The sequence below is a fragment of the Elgaria multicarinata genome, chromosome 3 (assembly GCF_023053635.1).
Source record: "Elgaria multicarinata webbii isolate HBS135686 ecotype San Diego chromosome 3, rElgMul1.1.pri, whole genome shotgun sequence".
Classification (NCBI taxonomy): Eukaryota; Metazoa; Chordata; class Lepidosauria; order Squamata; family Anguidae; genus Elgaria; species Elgaria multicarinata.
This window is the reverse complement of record NC_086173.1, coordinates 149,047,561-149,071,515: the sequence shown is the minus strand read 5'-3', so window position 1 is coordinate 149,071,515 and position 23,955 is coordinate 149,047,561. Positions and strand designations below refer to the sequence as shown.

At 45.6% G+C, this 23,955-nt stretch overlaps 3 protein-coding genes across 3 annotated transcripts in view; 1 reads left to right on the top strand and 2 right to left on the bottom strand.

The window, feature by feature from the left end:
- VARS1 (valyl-tRNA synthetase 1) overlaps window positions 1-2,641 on the bottom strand; it is a 34,645-nt gene extending 32,004 nt beyond the window's left edge. Inside the window, exon 1 of the mRNA XM_063122313.1 lies at window positions 2,585-2,641. The gene's annotated coding sequence lies outside the window, so the exon portion shown is untranslated. The remainder of the gene's footprint in view (window positions 1-2,584) is intronic.
- Window positions 2,642-8,098: 5,457 nt separating this feature from the next.
- On the top strand, window positions 8,099-13,422 carry LOC134395515 (zinc finger protein 154-like). The gene is made up of 3 exons (XM_063121681.1): window positions 8,099-8,878; window positions 9,835-9,961; window positions 12,518-13,422. Exons 1-3 carry the CDS (start codon window positions 8,099-8,101, stop codon window positions 13,420-13,422), a joined length of 1,812 nt encoding a protein of 603 aa, XP_062977751.1.
- A 2,018-nt stretch (window positions 13,423-15,440) lies between these two features.
- Window positions 15,441-23,725, bottom strand: LSM2 (LSM2 homolog, U6 small nuclear RNA and mRNA degradation associated). The gene is made up of 5 exons (XM_063123502.1): window positions 23,617-23,725; window positions 21,601-21,668; window positions 20,923-20,953; window positions 18,495-18,554; window positions 15,441-16,895 (listed from the first exon to the last, which is right to left on the bottom strand). Exons 1-5 carry the CDS (start codon window positions 23,617-23,619, stop codon window positions 16,770-16,772), a joined length of 288 nt encoding a protein of 95 aa, XP_062979572.1. The 5' UTR covers window positions 23,620-23,725; the 3' UTR covers window positions 15,441-16,769.
- Window positions 23,726-23,955: the final 230 nt, after the last annotated feature.

Sequence of the window (23,955 nt, the reverse complement as noted above, 5' to 3'; positions counted from 1 at the left end):
ATCCCGATAGGGACGAGGAATAAGCTTCTCTTCCCCCTGCAGCCAGCACAGAAACCAAACCGACTGGCAGAGAGATCCGTCCCTCTTCCACCAGCTCACTCTTTCACCTGCAGGAAATCCTATACGCTCACCTGCATGGCAGTCCTGATCGCCTATGGTGACCAAGTGAGTTGTTAACCACAAGACTGCACTAAATCATGATTTAGCATTATGAGCATGAGAAACCAGGAGGCTCAAGCTCATGCACTCCCTGCCCCACTTCATCACGTGCCACAATGGGCCTGTTCAGAAGACCCCTTAAACCACGGCTTTAACCACGGTGGTTAAGCCAGAAAACCAGGCCGTGTTAAGAAGACCCCTTAAACCACAGCTTTAACCATGGTGAATTATTCACTATAGTTAAAGCCATGGTTTAAGGGGTCTTCTGAACACAGCTCGGCTTTCTGGCTTAACCACCATGGTTAAAGCTGTGGTTTAAGGTGTCTTCTGAATGGGGCCAGTAAGAGGCTTCCGGACTAGGTTTGCTGCAAACCATAAGACCTATTCAAGAAATCGATACTTTTGAGTACCAAGCACATGGAGGGATCAGCAAGAATACACGGGCTAGCCCTGCCCTCTAGACAGTGATGCGTGTGCCAGCAACGACCCCTGGCCAATGCATGTTCAACACCAGTCTGAAGGGGGCTGTAAGTATGTAGGCTCCCACCATGGAAACACACCGTAGATTGCAATGCTGGTCTGTGGGCAAAACCAGCTTGCAGGATTCCGATGAACTAGCAAACTGTGGTTTGCTTAAAAACAGTATTGGAAGCTTCTAGTCACATCACACAAGGGCTGGCACATAACACTAAACTGTGGTTGAGCCTTGCATCTGAACGTAGCCAGGGGTTTCTCCCCTGTACATCAATCCTCACGAATCTATTCAAATAAATCTGATGATGTGAACAGTGTCCACGAAAGCTTATGCCAGAATAAATTTGTTTGTACTTAGGGTACTACAAGATGCTGTGTTCTTTCTATTCAAAACAAGTACTAGTCCTCAAAAAAAAAGGGGGGGGATTAGCCTACCCATCACATTTATCTACCCTTTTCATTTGTGGCTCACCAACAGTGAAAAACAAAAAGAAAGTGGGGGGTGGGTTTAGAGGAAGAACCAGCTTTCTTCCAGTTTGCAATAGCTCTTCTGCTTGATTGCCTGGGAGTTCTTCTATTCATGAACAGCGGCGGGTTTTCGTGACAAAATGACCTTTATGACGCAATAAGCCAGTTAAGATGCGATCCTATGCATGTTTAGACAGAAAAACGTCCTGCAACTCCTAGGCTGGAGTATGCAATAGGACTCTTTCCTTCCTCAAACACAGGATTATCTCACCACCACCGAGGAGCTGATACATAGGCTAAGGAATTCCCTACCTTTTAGAATACACCTGACTCTGTTCAACATGCAACAGTCTGTCACTTAGGTGATGCAATATACAGCAGTCCTCCAATGACTCATCAATTTGTTTTTTAGGGCAAAAATGCAAATGACCCAGACAGACCAAAAGCTTTTTGTTTCTCCATGATCCCCATCTCTCAAGCATACACATAGTTCTTTCACAACTTTATGATTTTTGGGAACCCTTCTTTAGGTACTATCATATGGAGGGAAGGTATCTGATTCCTGGGAGGAGCCGGGGTCCTGGGACTTTCAGCACTATCCCAAGTTTTCAAATCCTATTCCCTTTCTAGGCACATCAGGAATCCAGTCTTTCAGCAACTGCTACCCTGTTCTCAATTATTATTATTACTACTCCCAAGACTCCAGCCAGATCTGCCTCTCCCCCGGGCACGAGGAGTGAATGAAAAGGGTAAATTGCGAGGACAGCTGTCAAAAAATGAATGGATTATTTCAGTCTTCCCCAACCTGGTGCAGTCCAAAACAACTGGATGACAAGTCCCATCAGCCCCAGCGAGCATGGCCAATGGTCAGGGGTCCTGGGACTTTCAATCCAAAACATCAGGAAGGCAACCAAGTTGGGCAAGGCTGATTTTATTTGAAGCATACAAATATTTAAAAGAAAACACTGCAATATCTCGTAATATAACACAGAAGTATGAAAGACACACACATACCCCGACTCCTTCTCCCATAAACACGTCTGTTGGCTTGAGGTAAAATATGGGAAATTTCCCTCTTCCCCATCACCCTGCCCTTCCATACGGCCCATTAAAAAACAAACAAATCACCCAGCAGGTTTGGATACCTAGAATATGGGTTCTTTGGAGGAGAACAGGGAAGAGAATGAATTAGTCTGGTAGAAGCCAGTAATCCGGTTTCTGTGGGAGAAACGTGATTTCCCATGAGGATAGGGATGACATGCCTGAAATCCAAGAATCCTGGGGTCTTTGGAAGAAAGCAGTTACAGCGAACTTGTGAACAGGAAACTGGGAGGCAGGACTGCTGTGTTCCCTGCGAGATGGGAAGAGGTGGTATTGGGAAGCATGGGGGCTCTTTGGAAAGGGAAGAGGGGGTTGAGGGGTTTGGGGGCTCAGCCAGGACATCGGGGTTCTGGAGGAGGGAGGGGGCGGGGTCCCTCCTTACCTGCACCGCCAGCCGGTTGCTGCTTATCCCCCACGTGCTACTTTCTCTTTGCAGAAGGACCCAGCCTGTAGCCGACTACAGCAAAGCCTGAGTCATCATCACAAACTGCAGGGAACATCAATACATCCATTCTGTATCCAGCTCGCTGCACATTTTCAGATTCTGACGGGACTGTCCGTGCTCTTAGGATGCACAAGCGCTATGGGTACCTCCTCCCTTCTTCAGCCTAGTAATCTAGAGTGAGCACATGGAAAGGAGGACTGGGCTCCTGCATCTTTAACAGTTGGATAGAAAAGGGCATTTCAGCAAGTGTCATTTGTATGCCTGCAGCACCTGGTGAAATGCCCTCTTCATCGCAACAGTTAAAGCTGCAGGAGCCCTGCCCTCTTTTGTATCTGGTCACTGTAGTATAGCTTCTGCAGCTTTAACTGTTGCGATGAAGAGGGCATTTCACCAGGTGCTGCATGCATACAAATGACACCTACTGAAATTCCCTTTTCAATATGACTGTTAAAGATACAGGTGCCCTGTCCTCCTTTCCATATAGTCACCATATAGCTGATTATAAGTAATCAGCACTTCCTTCTTGTTATTATTGTCAGTTTATATGAAGCAATAATAAAGCCAGCATCCTATGCACATATGCAGTTTCCCCCAACTATGGCTGAGTAGCTTCAACTTGGCTTCCAGGCCTGCTAGCTTTAAGCCAGAAAGTCAGGGGTCTCGGTCATTTGGAAGATATTATTATTATTATTATTATTATTATTTTATAATACATTTACACCTTCCACATCCCAAGAGCGCAATGCAATGTTCATAGTTCACTCACACCCACATATACACCATTTCTATTTTCACAACAACCCTGCGAGTTGGGTTAGGCTGAAGGATTATGACTGGGCGAACCTGTTCAGACAACATGCTAAGTCATGGTTAGACCGCTAACCCCTTTGCAGCAAATGGTTAGTGAGAGTGTTTAAACCATGGTTATGTAGCCATCATGGTTAAGAATGGTTCACACAACACGCTAAGCCATAATGTTTAGCTCAAAATGCTTAACTACTGTGGCTTAATGTGTCGTCTGAACAGGATCGGCCAATAAACATCATGACTGAGCAGAGATTTGAAGCCAGATCACTCTAGCTGGTCTAGGACAGATGTTGCAACTAACCTATGCGAAGGAACACGCAAAAAGGTGAGCCAAGATAAACCTTGTGCATGGTGGCAGAATTAAGTAACTGCTTCCCTGCATGTGAAGATGGCTTTAGCACAGGTTGCCCTCTCCATCCCTCACAGCTACCATGTAATAGATACAAAACTCTGGCTGTATTTTGCTATATGGTAGAAAATTGAACTTGACCTTTGAAGGTCTGGGTTCAAGATTTTCCAATGCTGTATGACTTGGTGGCCTTGGAACAACTACCCTTCTTTCACAACTCTTAAGAAGAGAACATTAACAATTGATCTCATAAGGTGTTTATGAGAGCAGGGAATGAAAATAGCTCTTTAATCAGAATGTAAGTATTTCCTGTCTGAACTAGGCTAACAGCAAAAGTAAGTCCCACTGAGTTTAATAGGATTACTCCCAGGCTAAAAGGATTATCTAGTCCACACTAAGAGACATTTTGGTGTGGTGTAGTACAGTAGTTAATGTTGGACTAGGGAGACTTGGATTCTAGCCTCCACTTCTAGCCATGAAGCTCACTGGGTGACTTTTGGCCAGTCATTGGCTGAGTTCGGACAACACGCTAATCAACCGTGTGTGTGTGTGTGTGTGTGTGTGTAATAGGAACAGAATGGGAAACAACCATTGATTAGTGTGTTGTCCAAATTCAGCCATTGACTCACAGCCCAACCTACCTCACAGGGTTGTTGTGGGAATAAAATCGAGAGGAAGATAAGAATCGTTAAGGTGATAGCCATTCCCTGTTGATTGTTCCTAGTCTCTGCAGACTGCTTCTGTTCTTGGAAGTGTCACTGAGATTGCCATTGGTTACACTTAATTCCAAGAACTTGGCCAGTTCTTCCCCCTGCTCCTCTTTTTTTAAAAAAGCCAACTATGACTGCAATCCTATGCACTTCTTTGGGAGTACTCGTTCAATTGAATTCAGTGGAACTTACTTCTGAGTAGACATGCATAGGATTGTACGTCAGTCAAGTTAGAGGCCATCATCAAATCCCCATATGTGCTGTGTAACAAACACCTAATACAGGGAAATGGAGAAGAGGGGGAGAAAATATATTCTCAATCTCTATTTAAATGCTCCTAAATTTCAGATTTATAAAACTGAGTTTTAAAGAATTGTGATAAAATCCAGATACCCTTTTTGGGACGAAGTCGGGGTTTATAAGTTTTAAAGGGAAAAAAGGGGCGGGATCAATCGTATACAGTGACTATTGTACTATATTACAGCCGACTTGCATCATATCCCGTATGAAGGCTATTTTCACACGGGCAGTTCCTTAGACAGCCCTAAGCAGGGGGCCTCTTGTCATAGGTCGGGCAACCGGCTCAGACAATCATAGAGGCGACACGAGAAAAGTCAGTTGGAGAATGAGATACATCCTAAACTTCCGGTAAACGTTGAAAGCCGCCACTGGGCCGTAAGAGCCTACGAGCATAGAATTGACTCGCTCTAGCCCTTGCCACCTCTTTGGCAAACGCCCCGAACGAGTGAGAAACCAGTGCGCTTTTGGAACGGAAGTGTCGACTAGGGCTGCGACGGTGTGCGACTCTATGGTAGAGAAAGTGCTGCGTGACCATAGAGATAGAAAGACAACTGGAGCACGCGGCTTGCCTGCTTTCAGTCGTGCGCCGGCTAGGGAGAGGGCAATTTAACTCCCTTTTTGAAGTCTGTGGCTGCAAGCAAGAGAGGGCCCCCTCCGCACAAAGGCCCGCAGCCAGGGGGGGTTATAGCGGCGAGTGCCTCCTCGTGGTGGGAGGGATTCGGTGCTGCAGCTCAGGGGTCAAGGAAATTGTACGACTAACCAAATGGAAAACACCCAGGGACCTGAGACTCTCCTGATGTTCTTGGAATCCCAACTCCCATCAGACCCACCAGCATGGCAAGGATAATGGGAGTTGTAGTCCAACAACATCTGGAGGGGTGCCCCACCCCTGAATTAGAGCGTGTTGTTTCCTAAGGGTTAAATGGACAAAATACTCCTTCCTTTCCCACCTCCCGTGGGAAAATAGACTCTGAATTTCTCAGGCGCTGGATGGAGGCTCTTCACAGCTTGCGGGAGGAAATCTGGTGAGTTAAAGAGGGCAGAGGGAGATCGAGACAGGCAGGAAATTTTAAAATGGACAGAGGGGCGTGAGGACCACAAGAGCAAAAGGAATCATGAAGTGCTGCATCTTCCTTGCTCAAGATGCAAAGGAGGGTCAGGGCAGGATATCTTTAAGAAGAGAATTTGGTGGATGCAGCTTTTATCATGCAAAGCTGTGTCTGTTGACCTACACAACAGTAGAGAGGTAGAAGCAAGTCCTCCTTCTCCTCCTGCATCTGCCTCTGTCCTGCTGCTATCACACACTTCAGACTTGCTGCCTGTGTAGGATGATTGCCTCTGCTCCCTTACCCAACCCCAAAGGGCCTGGATGCACCACACAGGCAGAAGTCTGTGGCAGCTTTTTCGGGCATGCGCTTGCAGAGCTGGCAAATGCTTTACCTGTTGGATTTCTGGTTGCCACACTAAACTTGCTAAACTTGAAGGAGCGCTGTAAGAGAAAAAGTAGCAATTGTCATTTCTGCCTTTTTTGCTTGGTATAAAAATAAAAAAGGCAGGTGTAGCACACATACACCAATATGATACACACACACACAACCTATCATGCTCTTAGTTGAGATGATCAGCATAATCTTTACTCACCTGCCTCTTTCTCTACCCCACCAGCACTTTATTTTTCCAGGAATTGTTGCATTAATAGGTTAATAATCTGTGGCAAGTGATTTACACTTCAAGGAAGCTTTTCTAGAGGTGTGGGGGGGAAATCTAGCATTCCTGATGCCCCCTTTCCCCAACGTTTCTACATTCTAAAAGCTTGAAATTCCTCTCCTGAAGTTTAGTTACTGGTAGTAAGAGCCTTGGGCTGAAATATGCTGGTATTTTTGCCCCTGCACCTTTTGCACTCTATGTGGGGCTGCCCTCGTGCCTGGTTCAGAAGCTGCAGCTAGTGCGGAATACAGCAGATAAGGTGCTCACTGGGGCCAGATCTACACCAAGCAGGATATGACACTTTGAAAATGGTTTGAAAACAGTATATGGAATGCATCTTGGGCCCCAACAGTAGTCAATGCCGTTATAAAGCAGTAGTGTAGATCTTGCCTAGGACACCCTGCTCTCATAACACCTGTGTTAAAAGAACTGCACTGGCTGCCTACCAACTTCCAAGCCATGTTCAAGGTTATGTTATTGTCATAGAAAGCCAGGATAAATTGGGGCCAGGATAATTAGCAGACTGTCTTCCCTTATATATACCCAGCTGACTTTTAAAGATTGTCAGATTTATTATTACTTATTTATTTCATTTATATCCCACCTTTTTTTCTCCAAGGAACTCAAGGTGGCGTACATAATCTTCCTCCTCTCCATGTTATCCTCACAACAACAACCCTGTGAGGTAGGTTGGGCTGAGAGGCTGTGACTGGCCCAAAGTCACCCAGTGGGTTTCCTTGGCCACGTGGGGACTAGAACCCGGATCTCCCGACTCCCAGTCCAACACCTTAGCCATTACACCACACTAGCTCTCAGATGAGCCCTTGCTGGTCGTTCTGAAATAAGCGGATTGTCGCCACATGATACCTCGGCAGCAGTATCCACCCTTTGGGATGCAGTTCGTGAGGCAGAAAATGTGGCATCTTTCAAAAGTCTCCTGAAACCACACTTTTCCACACAGGCTTTCCCCAGCTTGTAATCGAATCCACCATGCTGTTCCTTGTATTGCTCTTATCGAACTGGAATTGTTTTTAATATTGTATTTCAAATGCGACTCTAATATTTATATGTGAATTGCTTAGGGGTTCTATTGTATGTAGTGGTATATAAATACCACACATAAATAAATAAAACCAATGGGGAAAGTGTTTTCTAAGCTTCATTCCCATAGCAGTGAGAGCTCTTTTGTGGGGGTGGGGTGGGGTGGGATGTTGCAGCGTGTGGGGAGGGAACAGTTAACCCTTCTCTCCCCAACTACAATCCCCCCTTGAAAATTACCCCTTTGTGTCAATCAAGCTAAGGAAAAAACCCTTCCATTGGCACCAATGGACACCCAGAGCTGTGGAGAATAGATCCTGAGGCAAGGCTTCGTGGACCCAAGTCTACAAATGCCAATTCTCTTTCATTTTTACCTATTGCCTTATCTTTCCCTCAGGGAAAATCCCCTCTCTGCTGTTTAGGAATACTTCATTCTACCTGTGGAGATTTTAAGTTTGAGAAATTCGCATTGAGCCTTTGCAACTAAGTAGGAGCACCACTTCAGCTTTGCTCCCCACCCCACCCTTTTGGAGGGAGAAAATGGCTGCAGTAGAAGGAGATGCGCCAGGGCTGGCTTTCCCATTTGAAGCAATGCTGAATCAGGGATTGAAAACAGAGGAGCCAGAGCCCACAGGCCCTGAACTGAGGAACAGCACAGGAAACCGCCTTTGTTCTATCCGTGTGGAGAGTTTCAGGGATTGTGAGGAACGGACCCCATCAGAAGAGGTCAAACAGGAACCTCACAAGCGGCTGCAGGAGTGCTGGGAGGCCCAGTTGCAGGCGTTTCTGAAAAGAGTAGATTTCCCCCAGTCAGAATGGAGAAACCCACAGTTGCCAGGGACTGTGCCAGTTCAGACAATGGCTTTTCTGCCCCCCTGTGAGGGAGTAGCTGATTCCCGTGAGCAGCCTGGTGCGAGAGAGTTGGCCCAGTTCCTGCCAGGCATGTGCCTGGAAGCCCAACAAACTGGTGGCCAACTGTCAGGTAATGCCGAGGCCGACTGCAGGCAGGTGAAGGAGGACCTGGACGCAGACGCCACCATCTTGGACACAGACGCAGGCCGCCAGCGTTTCCGGCAGTTCCGCTACCTGGAAGCCGACGGGCCCCAAGAGGTCTGGAGGCAGCTCTGGCGGCTTTGCCATCAGTGGCTGAAGCCAGAAAGGCGCACGAAGGAGCAGATCCTGGAGTTGGTGGTTTTAGAGCAGTTCCTGACCATCCTGCCCCAAGAAGTCCAGAAATGGGTCCGGGATGGCGGACCGCAGACCAGTTCCTGGGCTGTGACCCTGGCAGAGGATTTCCTGCTGAGGCATCCAGAAGTTCAGGTGAGAGGTCAGAGGCTGGTGGTCCAAAGGGGATGTAGAATGAAAACCCAGTTTCGCTTCATAACAGCATCTCGTAGTAGAATGGATGAACAGTGAAAAGATGATTGGTGGGAGATTCAGGACAGATAAAAGGACTTCTTCTAATAGCACATAGTTAAACTATGGAATTCACTACCAAGATGTAGTGATGGCCACCAATTTGGATGGCTTTAAAGGGGGGTTAGATGAATTCCTGGAGGAGAAGGCTATTAGTGGCTACAAGCCCTGATGGCTATGTGCTACCTCCAGTATCCGAGGCAATAAGTTGCTGGGGAACATGGGTGAGAGAGTGCTGTTGGTCCCTGGCCGACAGCTGGTTGGCCATTGTGTGAACAGAGTGCTGGACTAGATGGACCCTTGGTCTGATCCAGCAGGGCTCTTCCATGGAAAGTATTGCAGCTGAGACGGCATCAGGTGCTATAAAGCAATGTTCAGCTATGGCATAGCCTGGTAATTGAGGCGTGAGCTATGAGCCACCAAGTCTACCAGTTTAAATCTCAGCCCCTCTCAGTAAGAGAGATAGTGACTACCTTACAGGGCTGTTGTAACGATTTAAGGATTTACTGAGAGGATGTGTGTGAAAGCATTTTGCACTGCATACACTAATATTTGAAGACCAGCAAGGCAGTGATTTCACACACAGAACAGATTATTCTAATGCTGACTTTTACAGACGGCCCTTTTCTTGTTTGTGGTCCAGATTAGGTGTGAGAGTGAATGAGTTGCAGACTCCAGGCCAGCCTGCCTTCGTCTGGTGTCCTCCTGATACCCTCCCAGGCTGGCTGGGGTAGCTGGAAGTTATAGTCCTAACACACCTGGAGGGCACCAGGTTGGGAAAGGCTGATAGATCTAGGTCTTATGCCTAGCATTTGCCCTCCAAGCCTCTGCCCTAAATGGGATCCTCATATTTTTTTCAGGTACCGGAGCTGATTAAGGTGGTAGCAGTACATTGCCCAGAGGGAGAGAGGGCTTCATCAGACACCAGGCAGGGACTACTCTTTAGGGAGATCAAACAGGAGGTTGACTGTGATGCCAGCCCACCAGGTAAGGACTCCTGGTGCCTAAATCTGAGGATCATCTTGAATTCCCAAATTAAACCTCAGGGTGGGTGGGTATCCTTTCACTGTTGATGTCTCAAATTTTACGGCACACGTTTTCAAAGCGCATGCCTTTTATGAAGAAGGCATTATTCTCCCAGCTGGGTTTTCAGTACAAATAATTCCAAAATACCTTGATCAAAAATATTTGCCCAACACATTGATTGATCTGGTTCTAGAAGGTGAACAGTAATACAGAAGAGGTAAGGCTGGATAATAAAACAATAGAATGCCAAATGAAATGCGTTTGGTGTGGGGTACACCAGGGGCAGGCAACCTGGTGCCCTCCAAATAGTTAGGACAACACTCCCAGAATCCCTGTCCATTGGCCATGCTTTCTGTGGTTTATGGGAGTTGTAGTCCAAAATATCTGGAGGGTGTAAGGTAGGAGGGTTAAATTGCTTACTATAGAAGTGAATTCTTGGAACTGCCATCTACTGATGTGGAAAAGTTTTCACCATAAATGGATATAATCATTGTTGTGCCACAAATCAAAGCAAGTAGATGTATTGTAAGGGTGCCATCCTATGCATGTGGCTCAGAAATACTACAAGTGAGAAGGATCTTGGAATTGTAGATCACAAGCTGAATATGAGCCAACAGTGTGAAGTGGCTGCAAAAAAAGCAAATGCTATTTTGGGCTGCATAAATAGAAGTATAGCTTCCAAATTGCACGAGGTACTGGTTCCCCTCTATTCGGCCCTGGTTAGGCCTCATCTTGAGTATTGCATTCAGTTCTGGGCATCATACTTCAAGAAGGATGCAGACAAGCCGGAGTGTGTCCAGAGGAGGGCAACCAGGATGATCAGGGGTCTGGAAACAAAGCCCTATGAAGAGAGACTGAAAGAACTGGGCATGTTTAGCCTGGAGAAGAGAAGATTGAGGGGAGACATGAGAGCACTCTTCAAATACTGAAAAGGTTGTCACACAGAGGAGGGCCAGGATCTCTTCTCGATCCTCCCAGAGTGCAGGACACGGAATACTGGGCTCAAGTTACAGGAAGCCAGAAGCCAGCTGGACATCAGGAAAAACTTCCTGACTGTTAGAGCAGTACGACAATGGAACCAATGACCTAGGGAGGTTGTGGGCTCTCCCACACTAAAGGCCTTCAAGAGGCAGCTGGACAGCCACTAGCCAGGGATGCTTTAAGGTGGATTCCTGCATTGAGCAGGGGGTTGGACTCAATGGCCTTAAAGGCCCCTTCCAATTCTACTATTCTATGTTTAGACAGAAAAAAGCCCTACAACTCCCAGCCTGCCCCAGCTAGCTATGCTGGCAGTCGTAGGAGGGGTTTTTTTCTGTTTTGTTTTTTTTAGGGCACAATTTTTTAGGATTGTGCCCTAAAAATGTTAAAACCTTATCAAGATGGGAGTGGGCTAGCAGCACGAGATACTGCAGCATTGCTAAAGCTAAGCAGACGTGCTCAGGTCCTTATGCTGTGTGCCTCATCTAAAGGCTGCATATACGTTTGACAAATATATCTGTATAAATGCTTAATATATGAGTTTATTTTTTTAAAAAAAAATCCAATGAATCCCAAGGCATTTTGAGCTGCCTTCAGAATAACTATGGAATACTTTATTCTGGTTAGCACTTCTACTAGAGGACTGAACTATTTTGCAGGGGGAAAGCACCACGTCCGCAAAATCCTCATATCGTTTTCTGATTTCCAAAACTTTTTACTGGATTTTCAGTCCTTTCTTTAACTAACAGTACAGGCATTGGTTTATGGATTTGTTATATGCCACTTAATATAGGAAAATCACTAAGGGGTGTTAATATTGTTAACCCCAGAATGGCATGTCCAAAATGACATTCCAGGGAGAAGTAAAATTGGGGAGGTCCAGACAAGAGAGACATATACGGATCATGAAAGGCACTAAATAGGTGGACACACAAAATCTCCAGAAAGAGCAGAGCAGCTGCTGAGAACGTAGAAGAAGAGGAGACAAGGTTGTGGAGATTAGAAGACGGGGGTATGTTCAGACAACACGCTAAGCCATGGTTAGGCCACTAACCCTTTTGCAGCAAATGGTGCAAAACCGCAGTTATGTAGCCACCATGGTTAGGAATGGCTCACACGACACGCTAAGCCATAAACGGGCCTGTTCAGACCACACTTCTGACTCTGTGGTTAGCAGAACTCTCGGGTTAGCACTAACCACAAGCCGTGCTATCGCACACAGCAGTTTAAGCCACTGTTAGAGCCGCTAACCCTGCTGCAGATGGTCCGACTGTGACTAGTGAGTGAGCAGGGTTTAGCAAAATGTAACGCACAGGACACCTTACACCCTGCTGCTTAACCAAAAGCCTTCACCAGCAGGGTTTATTGAACAGGCCGTGTTTAGCTCAAAATGCTTAACCACCATGGCTTAGAGTGTCGTCTGAACAGGATCTATTTGGTTTAGAGAGAATATCGTGCTGGAAAGAGTCCCACCGTCTTGTTTTATCTTATTACTGTGCACTGAGGGGGAAATGATGTTCATTTCTCTCTTCCCTCTAGGAGGTGATGGGGAGCCCCAGGAGGAGAAGCAAAACCAGGCAGAACATTCCAGGGAAGCGGAACCATGTTGGATGTTGCCAGGAAGAGGCCAACAAGACGTTTCCCACCGCCTTGATCAAGGAGAAGTCTCTGAATGCCGGCAGGAAAACTGCCCACTAGCAAAGGCAAGAGGAGAGCACCTTCTGGGTGACCGTACAGCCCTTGAAAGAGTCCAGGCGGGAGGGAAACGGCACATATGCTCCGTCTGTGAGAAAAGCTTCAGCCAGAGGTCCAGTCTGACCGTACACAAAAGGACGCACACAGGAGAGAGGCCCTATGAATGCCCAGACTGTGGGAAACGCTTCAGCCATTGCTCAAACCTTATTGCTCACAAGATAGTCCACACAGGAGACCGGCCGTATCCATGCGCCGACTGCGGGGACCGCTTTCGGCATCGCTCGCACCTCATCGCGCACAGGAGAGTTCACACGGGAGAGCGGCCGCACAAATGCACCAGCTGCGGGAAAAGCTTCAACCAGAGGTCGGCCCTCACTGTGCACGAGCGAACCCACACGGGAGAGCGGCCCTATAAGTGCTCGGACTGCGGGAAAGGTTTTAACCAGAGGTCGATTCTCCTCGCGCACGAGAGGACCCACACGGGCGAAAGGCCATTCAAGTGCTCAGACTGCGGGAAGAGCTTTAAGCAGCTGTCGGCTTTGAATGCGCATGCGCGGAGCCACACCGGCGAGAGGCCGTACAGCTGTTCAGACTGCGGGAAAAGCTTCACGCGCAGCTCCCTCCTCGCGAAACACAAGAGGACGCACACCGGAGAAAAGCCGTACGGATGTGCAGACTGTGGGAAGCACTTCAGTCAACGCTCACAGCTTGTTAATCACAAGAGAACTCATACTGGGGGGGAAACATGATCAGGGTTAAAATGGGGAGAAAGCTGGAGCTAAGACTTAAATCGTAGCACATTGGGGTAACTCAGACCAAGAGGAACAACATTTTTTTGAAAGTGTGCTTGAAATCATGTCCATAGAAAGACAGAGTCTTTCTCTAATGCACAAAATATGTGCACAGGCCCATGATTCGGTGTAGTTTTCTCTTGCTTGATATAATCACCCCCAGCTGCCTTTTATGTGGATGTAGAGAAGGGTGTAGCCAGGAAAGGAGAGATTTCCAGTACACACACATGAAAGCCAGACGTGTGATCATCATGATCATAAGTTGGCCCTCAACTGGAGTTGTTACTCAAGACCCTCAATTACTAAAAACTGGATATGGCTGTATTAATGGTGACACTACAGTCCCATCTCCCAATTAGTAAAGATACCAATCCCCTGTTGAGTAGGGAGCATGGTTTATGAGGACCAGCAGTATGGGCTGAAATAGTAGCGTCAAGCAAGAGGTGAGGCTTGTAGGCTTATCATTCAAATACTGCTAGAAGGCTGAAGGTTGGTATAGATGTCGTTCAAGAGGCCCAATTATTAGAAAAACGTCAACATAGGAGTGATTAAATGTATCCCCTTCAACCCCAAAAAGGCAATAGTAGATCACCACCAACAAGAAAGCTGAAATTTGGTACACGTGTCTACAATATCCTGATTGTTAAAAAAAAACCCGTTACTGTGATGGGACATGGTAAATGCGTGATGGTTGAAACTGGCAGCATTCACTTTGTGATAGAGGCCAGCACCTCCAGAGGTAAAGCCAAGTGGTACAGGACAGAATGTAGGCAGACAGGAGTGGGAGGGTGATGTTGCACCATGTCCTACTTTGTTGATCTCTGGCCGATGGCTATTTGGCCACTGTGTGAACAGAGTGCTGGACTAGATGGACCCTTGGTCTGATCCAGCAGGGCACTTAGGAGTGCTGCTGGACTTCATACGCTTGCTTTAAACTGGGGGGGAGGGAACAGAGGTGGTTTTGTAATGGCAGCTAGAAATTTGGTGGGTTGTAGAACGTTCCTGATTTGCACTTGTTTATCATCCCCAGATCAGGGGAGAAGAGAATCTTCACTAACACAAGGAACATGTATGTTGCACTTGAGAGCCAATGTGATGTAGTGGCTAAGGTGTTGGACTGGGAGTCGGGAGATCTGGGTTCTAGTCCCCACTCAGCCATGGAAACCCGCTATGACTTTGGGCCAGTCACAGACTCTCAGCCCAACCTACCTCACAGGGCTGTTGTTGTGAGGATAACATGGAGAGGAGGATTATGTACACTGCCTTGTGTTCCTTGGAGGAAAAAAGGCAGGATATAAACGCAATAAATAAAATACTGCCTCTGAGGCTGGAGGTAGCATAGAATCATCAGGACTAGTAGCCATTAATAGCCTTCTCCTCCAGGAATTTGTCTAACCTCCCTTTTAAAGCCATTCAAGTTGGCGGCCATCACTACATTTTGTGGTAGCAAGTTCCATAGTTTTAACTACGCGCTGTCCTTTTATCTGTCCTGAATCTTCCAACAATCAGCTTCAAAGGATGACCCATGAAGCCTATATAAAACATAGGAAGGGCATAAAAGGCTTAACTCAATAAGTATTGAAGAGGCACAGTGGCTGCGATGATCTAGTCTTTGGTAACCTCTCAGTGACGTTACTGTAATGCGTTGTACGTGGTGCTTGGAACTTCCAAATTGTGCAGAACGTTGTTGTGAGGATAACATGGAGAGGAGGAGGGTTATGAATGACGCCTTGGGTTCCTTGGAGGAAAAAAGGCGGGATAGAAATGTAATAAATAAATAAACGACATGAGGAAGTTATCGTTACATGTGGTTATGTTGAGGCAATGTTTTAGCTCTTAACCCATAAAGACCGCCTTCCTTCAGAATGTAGAGATGATGACTACTTAAAATGCAGTAATGCCATTGAGTGGCTCCTTCACTTACCCAAGGGTTAGAAAAGGGGAATAAATCAAGTACATATTCTTACTGCACATCATTTATGCAAAACTGTGATTTTATTTTTAAAAAAACAAATGCTGAAATTATCCCACAGCGAACATCTTTTAAACTTTTATTCTGCCATAGTAGAAATGATTTCTACGTATCATTTCTTTCATCCTTTTACCATCTTCCATCCTTTTACGGTCTTTTTTTTTTAAAAGACATGCGCGCGCACACACACACACACACCAGAAATTACAAGGATAAGAAAACAATCGGAAACACAACGTTAAATGAATACAGGGCTTGCGGCATCAAACCAGTGAAGAACGGGAACTTCGTTTTCAAGGGGAACTGTCCTCAGCGGCCCCTCTGGCAGCTCAAGAGAACATAGAGATATAATTGGTAAGACTTCGTGCCTTTAGGTGAGCCTGGGTGGAATTATACAGATCACAAAAGAGAAGTAAAACTGGCACTTCTGGATCTTGGGAGCTTGCAGGTTCCTTACACACCTGCCGGAATACCAACAAATGCGTGATTTGCATTTAACATGTTGGGGAATAAACCAAGACGTGCCGACACCCAGCAGCATTAGCCCCAAGGTGTAGGGCAGGACAAACCATTAGATAGCTAATGGACAAAGCTAGCAAACAATCCATCCCTTGTGACCGCTGTAAAGTACAGAAGCCTCCTGTCTTATACTTCCTTTAGGGGTGAAATTGATTTCCCTTTTTCTCGTAAAGCAGCCTTCTCCAACCCCCATCATTGCAGCTAGCATAGCCGATTGCAATTGTGGCACACATCTGGAAGGCACCAATGGCCATGCTGGCTGGGGATGACGGAAGTTGTAGTCCATCACATTTCGAGGGCCCCAGGTTGGAGAAGGGAAGGTGGCTTATTTTGACCGTGAAATGGGAATATTCGCCCTCTGCCAAAAGGGAATTGTCCCACCGCTACGCAGTGCAAAGTAATATTTTGGAGATGAAAGGAACGGTAGTGTATGGGGGAATGGAAGGTATTGGTAGAGAAATAAAAATTGCTAGTTGGTTCTAAGTTAAAAAAAAAAAAAAAAGTCACTCCCATTATTGAGCAAAACGTCTCAAGGGGATTGCAAGAGCAGAATGGAAGAGTGTACACAACCTTCGAAATATTAACAGAGAACAGGTTAGTTAACTCCACTATGGACACAGAAAAACACACAAATACCAACATGCACACACATTCTCTCACCCAACAGGCGGACCCTTGGGATGGTTGGACATGGATGCACGCACACACACAGATTCCCTCCAGAAAAATGCTGGTTATGGCTTTCCTACATCCCCCAACTCTGCCTCAGGCAGGATTGGGGGGGGGAGCACAGAGCAGACAAGAGGAGAGCCCGTCACTGCTTCTGCTGCAGGGCTTCCTTGCGTGCGGCGTCCTGCAGGAGCTGCGTGTCGACCTCATCAGCCGGCAGCTGGACATAACGGACGACGGAGCCGCGAATGAAGCAGTTCTTGACAGACAGCTGGAAGGAGGGGGAAGAGCATCAGCGTGGTGACCTTAAGAGCATCGAACTGGGTTCGGATTTCCCATTCAAAGTGTTTCGACTACTGAGCGGTTCGGAAGTGTAATAGAGTATATAAAAAGTGAAGCGGTACAAAAACAACAATCCCGGCCACATCAGAGTCTCTGGAAGGAAGGGGAGGTTAAAGCCTCCCATGCACTAGTCCCGATCGAAAGAGCTGCCCTGGTCCTTTTATGGCAATGCTGGAAATATTATTATTTATTAGTATTATTATATCATCTCTTTCTTGCTCACGGCGTTTTTTTTTAAACGGACATGCCGGGCTTTGCCAAGTATGACTGAGCCCCGTGTGGCGCAGAGTGGTAAAGCAGCAGTTTCTGCAGCCGAAACTCTCCCCACGGCCTGAGTTCAATCCCAGCTGGAAGCTGGTTTCAGGCAGCCGGCTCAGGTCGACTCAGCCTTCAATCCTCCTGAGGTCGGTAAAATGAGTACCCAGCTAGCTGGGGGAAAGGTAATCATGGCCGGGGAAGGCAACGGCAAACCACCCCGCTATAAGGCCTGCCAAGAAAACGTCAGCGAAACCTGGCATCCTTCCAAGAGTAAGCAATGACTCAGTGCTTGCACGAGAGGTTCCTTTCCTAAGTATGACTGCTTTCTGGACGTTGGTGTGGATGTATTTTTAGAGGCCCTGTTTCTGAAGGTTTTCTGTATAGTTTTTTGATGTGATGCCTGTGACTAATGGAATAAGTGTGACCTTTTCCTGTTGCCATAGTTCTTTAACTTCCATGGCCAGTGATTTATATTTTCCTCTCTTTTCCTCTTCCTTTCCTACAACATTTTTGCCATTGTGTATTTATTATTTCTATACCGCCACACAGCCAAATCTCTCTGGGCTGTTTACAACCATTCATAAAAGTACAAAATACAATGCAATAAAAATAGCCTATTTTTTTTAATGTAGAAAAATTAAATTGATGTAAGCAGCTGCAAACAGCTGATAGACCTGTTCTAAAGCAGCAGTCATAGATGCATTATATACCATGACCAAATAAAATTCAAATTATTGAATTTTAATTGATTTTAATATTTTAGCCATTTTATGTATTTCTATGTGTTTTATGTATATGGTATCTTGTGAACCGCATAGAGATATTATCATGCTCAGTGGTATAAGAATCTATTAAATAAATATTACATAAATTCTTTTAGTTGTGATCTCTCTTGAAAAGACCTCTGGCCCTGAAATGTGGTGTAAAAATAGTTTCAATAAATAAAATTGGGAGTGTTGGGAAATGGGGGTTGTGGATATCATTAAGGTACCTCAAATTTCCCCCCGCTTCCCTGCCAAAACTGTAATATTCATGTACTGGTTATGGTGCCTTATTGGCACAGCCTTTCTCAACCTGGAGCGCTCCAGATGTGTTGGACTGCATCTCCCAGAATGCCCCAGCCAGCAGAGCTGGCTGGGGCATTCTGGGAGTTGTAGTCCAACACATCTGGAGCGCCCCAGGTTGAGAAAGGCTGGGCTACAAGCTTAAAAAAAGATACCCATCTCTGCCTCCCAAGACATCTCAGCGCCCATCTATGACTTTTACTCACCATGTGAGGATATTTCTCTGGATCTGTCACACTGATGTCTGTGAGCTTAATGTTCAAGTACTGCAAAGCCAAAGAAGAGCAAGAGGAAAGCTAAGCCATCAATGGGTTTGACAGTCATAGCAGATTTTAAATTAATTAATTTAAAGCATTTTTACCTATCCCCACCCTCCTGTTAGCCAAAAAAGTCCCCAGAGTGGCTTACAAAATGTCAGTAGTAAGACAGTTCCCGTCCTTGGGTTTATAATAAAAAAAGACATGACATACATGGAAAAGGGGTGGAGGAGGGAGGAGGAAAAATACAAACTTCAGCACCCATTCTTAAAGTTAGTTATCACAATCAGCTGGATGCAAACCACTCAAGGAGTGAGACGGGGACGGCTCCCAGTCTTGTGAGAGTTGAGGAGGGCCAAAATAAGCTTAGCAGCTCTTTTATACATCCCTGGATACTCATGGCTGCCCATCCACCTTAGGGCACCATCTTTATGTCTATTTAGCTAAGAAGTCAAGATGTGGGTCTTGAGTTTTGAACTTCTTCGAACGGAGGCCGACTGAGCTCATTCCAGAATACAGTCTCTCAACGAGCCAACAGGTACCCTGCAGGTGGCTGGCTCCAAGACCTGCCAGTGGACAGGGGTGTTGGATCCTGGAATGGATCCTGGTTATGTTTCCAGGGATTTACTAATTGCTGAGGAGCTGGAGGAATCAGAAGACTCAGCAGAAAACTTAAAGGTCAACGTTGCACCTGGACATTGATGTCATGATTGAATAATTGGTGTCTTGATTGTTTCAATTAAGGGATTGCAAGCAGTTGCATCACTGTACAGTTAGCCTATAAAAAGGATTGTATTCCCATGTACATGTATCAGAGATCATTGTATCGCTGTATCACTCCATGTATCAGAGCTGTTTTGACTGACCGTATGTAAGTATTTGTATTTGTGATTGCCATAACTAAATTATATTTTATATGCCAGTAAAGGTTTCTTTAAACCTACTGAAAGTCTCTGTCTTAATCTGTATCTGTGCTGACTGTGCTGGAAACCGCTGCAAAAACTCTGTTATAAGATTATTGGCCAGAAGCCCAGTCTGGCAATAACTAAAATAAGGTTGTGAATATTAGAGCAACATATCCCAATAAGGGGTTGTTCTGATGGCATTTGGGAAGACATCAGGGATCTCCAATATGGTGCCCACCAACACCACTAGACCCACAAGGCCAGGCTGAGGTTCACACCAAGCCGTTGTCGCTCCCTAGATAAGCCTATGGCTTATATAGTGAGAGAAAAAGCCCCACTGCCAAAAGACGGGGGGGGGGGAGGCAAACTCCACCCCCAACCTGACGCAATCCTACACATGCCTATTCAGAAATAATCAACAACCAAACAATAAAAACAAAATTCAGTCTTCTCCAAACCTCTGCCCTCCACATAGAATCATAGAATAGTAGAACTGGAAGGAGCCTATAAGGCCATCGAGTCCAACCCCCCTGCTCAATGCAAGAATCAACCTTAAAGCATCCCTGACAGATGGTTGTCCAGCTGCCTCTTGAATGCCTCTTGTGTGAGAGAACCCACGATCTCCCTAGGTAACTGGTTCCATTGTCATACTGCTCGAACTGTCAGGATTTTTTTCCTGATGTCCAGCCAGAATCTGGCTTCCTGTAACTTGAGCCCATTACAGTGTCCTGCATTCCGAGTTGATCAAGAAGACATCCTGTGTTGGATTACAACCCCATTACCCCCAGCCAATATGACCAATAGCCATGTTGGCTGGGGATAATAGAAGTGGTACACCAACAAACCTGGATGGTATCAGGTTGGAGAAGGCTGCCTTAAAACCCCAATGCAGAGATGCTCTGCGTTCCACAGATGCTCTGCGTTTCACAGATCTGCTTGCACACCACATCCCCTTTCCCCATTCAGCGGGTCATTCAAACCGTGAGCTTCTTGGAGACAGAAATTCACTTGTTCTTCATAGAACCTAGGGAATGAATGTTTCTGTGAATCTACTCCTAGCCCTGAGGATAGGGCAGAATACAATCCTTAAAAATGTGTTCTCCTCCTTTCCAGGAGGGAAAGATTTTCCCCCCCCCAAAAAATTAAATAATTATTTTAACAAGTAATTATAACAATATGTCAATTGATAACATATACATTACCAATACAGCTGTAGACAACACAATTAGAATATTATATCTATTGTTAATTGTTGTTAATTAGTCTGTTCCTATTAAATTAAAATCTATTATGCCAAAAATCCAATTTATTAACTGGAGACCCATCTTCTGTATTCAGTTCTAAACAAATGTTAAGAATGGGTGCCAAGGTGCTAAAAAAATATCTTCCTTTGCTTCTCCTCTAATCATACAGAAGGAACTGGCTGGTTTCTCTGCCAGGAGGGAAGGAAAAAGATTGAAAGCAATTCCTACCTGATCCACAGAGTGCAGCGTCCCACATATACTGTAAGAAAAGGGGGCAGGGAGACACAATTAAAAGCTAACCAGGATACCTTCTATTTTAACAGCACAGTAGGGTCTAAAGGAAGCCATTGCTCCTTCAGTGCAGGAGTGGACAACTTGTGGCCCTCCAGATGTTAGGCCTACAACATCCATCAGCCCCAGGAAGCGTAGCCAATGGTGAGGGATGTTGGGAGCTGTAGGCTAAAATATCATAATCATCTTATTTTGAGGTCACAGACCCATTAGAAACAATAGCAGTCATCATTAAAACTATAGAAACACAATCATTAATTCATTATACAACAAAAGGTTATTGAAACATACACATATTTAAAATATATAAGCACAGTTAACACACCTGATACAAAAGATTAAAAACAACCATATACAATCGAAGTTACAATTAGGATGAGGAAATCGTCTTACAAGAGCTTTGTACAGCAAAGACGTGCTGACTCTGTTGTTGACTTATTTGGCTAAAATACCTGGAAAGTATTTTACTTTCCAAGTTGCCCACCCGTGCCTAGGGGCAAAGGAAGGTAGAAGCTAAGGAAAGAGTCAGGAACTGGGAGCCAAGAGTTCGGAGTTTTCCCCGAGAGAAGCAAGATTTGCCTCCAGCCCAACAGCTGGGGAGAAAAAGAGAAGTACCTCAAGTCATTCTTCAACTCGACCACCACGTCCTTTCCTACGAGGGACTTGAAAAATGAGTAGAAGAGCTGATAGGGGCGGGGGAGACAGAAGGGAGAATGAACATAAGAAATCACCAAGAGAAATCCTGAACTTGGAAACAAACACACACATAACTTGAACCACACTGCTCAGCAGGCGGTGATGTGTGCCAAATGGACTACAGTACACATATGCACACATGATCCAGAAGTCTAACCCTCCCATCCCTCAACAGAAGGCAAAGTTACACCACTGCATGTTCCACACACTTACTGCTTTTTAAAACTCCCATCTCCAAATTGAGCTAAGGACACACGCACACACCCTCTCGCCTTAACAGCTAGTGGAAATGATGCTCACCTTTACTCACAACACATCAGTTTTCCCGGCCCACTGGCACTCCCCCTATAGCCAACGTCCTGCCCCCATTTGAGGGGCTCATCGTTTTGCACCAGTGACTATTTATATGCATACACACATACATAGACTCATAGAATCATAGAATAGCAGAGTTGGAAGGGGCCTACAAGGCCATCGAGTCCAACCCCCTGCTCAATGCAGGAATCCACCCTAAAGCATCCCTGACAGATGGTTGTCCATATGAAAAGGACAGGGCTCCTGTATCTTTAACAGTTGTATTGAAAAGGGAATTTCAGTAGGTGTCATTTTTATATATGGAGAACCTGGTGAAATTTTCTCTTCATCACAACAGTTAGAGCTGCAGGTCCCCTGTCCTCTTTTAAATCTGGTCACTCTAGTATAGTTCCTGTACTTTAACTGTTGTGATGAAGAGGGTTATTGAATGCCTCTAGTGTGGGAGAGCCAACAACCTCCCTAGGTAACTGATTATAAATATTCCATCCATATTTATATGTGCCTGCCAACTTAGAACAACACTTCATGTATTTTTTGTTGTTGTTTACAACAGCATTTGGTGCCTGACTTGTTGGTTTTGGTGCTTTTAGGTTAGATTATCATTCTTGCATTTTAAACAGCTGATAGTAGGACTTTATAGTTATTTTATGGGTACTTGCTTTATTAATATCATAAGCCGCTCTGTGCTCCTCTTGAAGGAAGGGTGGAGTACAGGCATTTCAAACAAACAGCAAGTAAATAAATAAAACGTGAAGTGAGATCTAGCCCATGACAGCTACCTTATGCCATAATACATGCCAGGTTATTTAAAGGATCACTTCCTTAGACCAAATATCAATTTTAGCAGTCCTTCTCTGGTAGCCCTTGCCAAAGGAAGCGAAGCAGTGGCTACCTTGAAGAGGGCCTTTTCTGTTATGGCACCCCGGCTATGAGCCTCCTGGAGAAGCTCACCAGGCACCTACGTTGCGCTCTTTCTGGTGCCAGGTAAAGACCTTTTTATTGTCGCAGGCATTTTCATCTTTTAGCTCAGTTGCATTAAATCTGTTACTATATTTTAGATCTCTGCCTTGCTGCTAGGTTTTATTTCAGTTTGTACTTTTATACTGCAGCTTTAAACCTTTACATTTTATGATGTATTTTGTGGTTTTTACACTTGTGAACCACCAAGAGAGCTTCGGCTATTAGGCAGTATAGAAACGTAATAAAATAAATAAATGCATTATTCTTTAAGGCAACATAAGCCTCTCTGGGAGTGTTTCACCCTTCAAGGCAGACTAAAAATAAGTTTACGTTAATTAAATAAACTGGCCGTTTTAAATACATACAGCTACCCCGCCTGTCTACTTTTCTAGCCAAACAGGGGCTCCCTGCTATCTTCAACGATTAAAAACAGTACATCTCCATCAGTACACGCCACCAGTGCAAATAAATCCACCCCTTGACTTGCAAACAGCTTCCCCGACTGCTAAGGCTGACCCTGTATTGCCTCCCTAAAAATAGATAAACAGCCTCCCAGGAACAGTCCTCTTAACTCAGACACCTCTACTTTAAGAATGAGCAAACATAACTGCGTCACAAAAGGAGGGCTGTGACGTCACACACAGACTCCCCTCCACTCACCATTGCAGCCGCTGCCAAGTACAGTGGCAAAGCACCCGCGTGGACCAAACCTCAGAACCAGAAAGAACTTCCCGGGCTGCGCAGGCGCCGTGAGGCAAAGAAGAAGGCGGGACAACGGAAACGCTGACTTCAGACGCACTCGGAAGCGAATAGGGAAGAGAAAGAAGATTCTTAAAGGGGCCGCTCTCTGATGTCTGTAGTACTCCTCTTCGTCTTAAAGGGGAGGGATGATTACCCCATTGCTCTTTAAGGGCTCACAGATTATTAAAAGGAAAACCCTTTTCTTAACGTGTGTGAAATTAGAGAGGGGGCAGAGAGAGTTATGTCCATTGATATTTC

Coding starts and splice junctions, on each gene's coding strand:
- LOC134395515 (XM_063121681.1), top strand. CDS start 8,099: ATGGCTGCAGTAGAAGGAGATGCGCCAGGGCTGGCTTTCCCATTTGAA. Junction 8,879..9,834: donor TGAGGCATCCAGAAGTTCAG/GTGAGAGGTCAG, acceptor TATTTTTTTCAG/GTACCGGAGCTGATTAAGGT. Junction 9,962..12,517: donor CTGTGATGCCAGCCCACCAG/GTAAGGACTCCT, acceptor TCTTCCCTCTAG/GAGGTGATGGGGAGCCCCAG.
- LSM2 (XM_063123502.1), bottom strand. Junction 18,555..20,922: donor CGCTGCACTCTGTGGATCAG/GTAGGAATTGCT, acceptor TTGGCTTTGCAG/TACTTGAACATTAAGCTCAC. Junction 16,896..18,494: donor CAGAGAAATATCCTCACATG/GTGAGTAAAAGT, acceptor CCCTCCTTCCAG/CTGTCTGTCAAGAACTGCTT.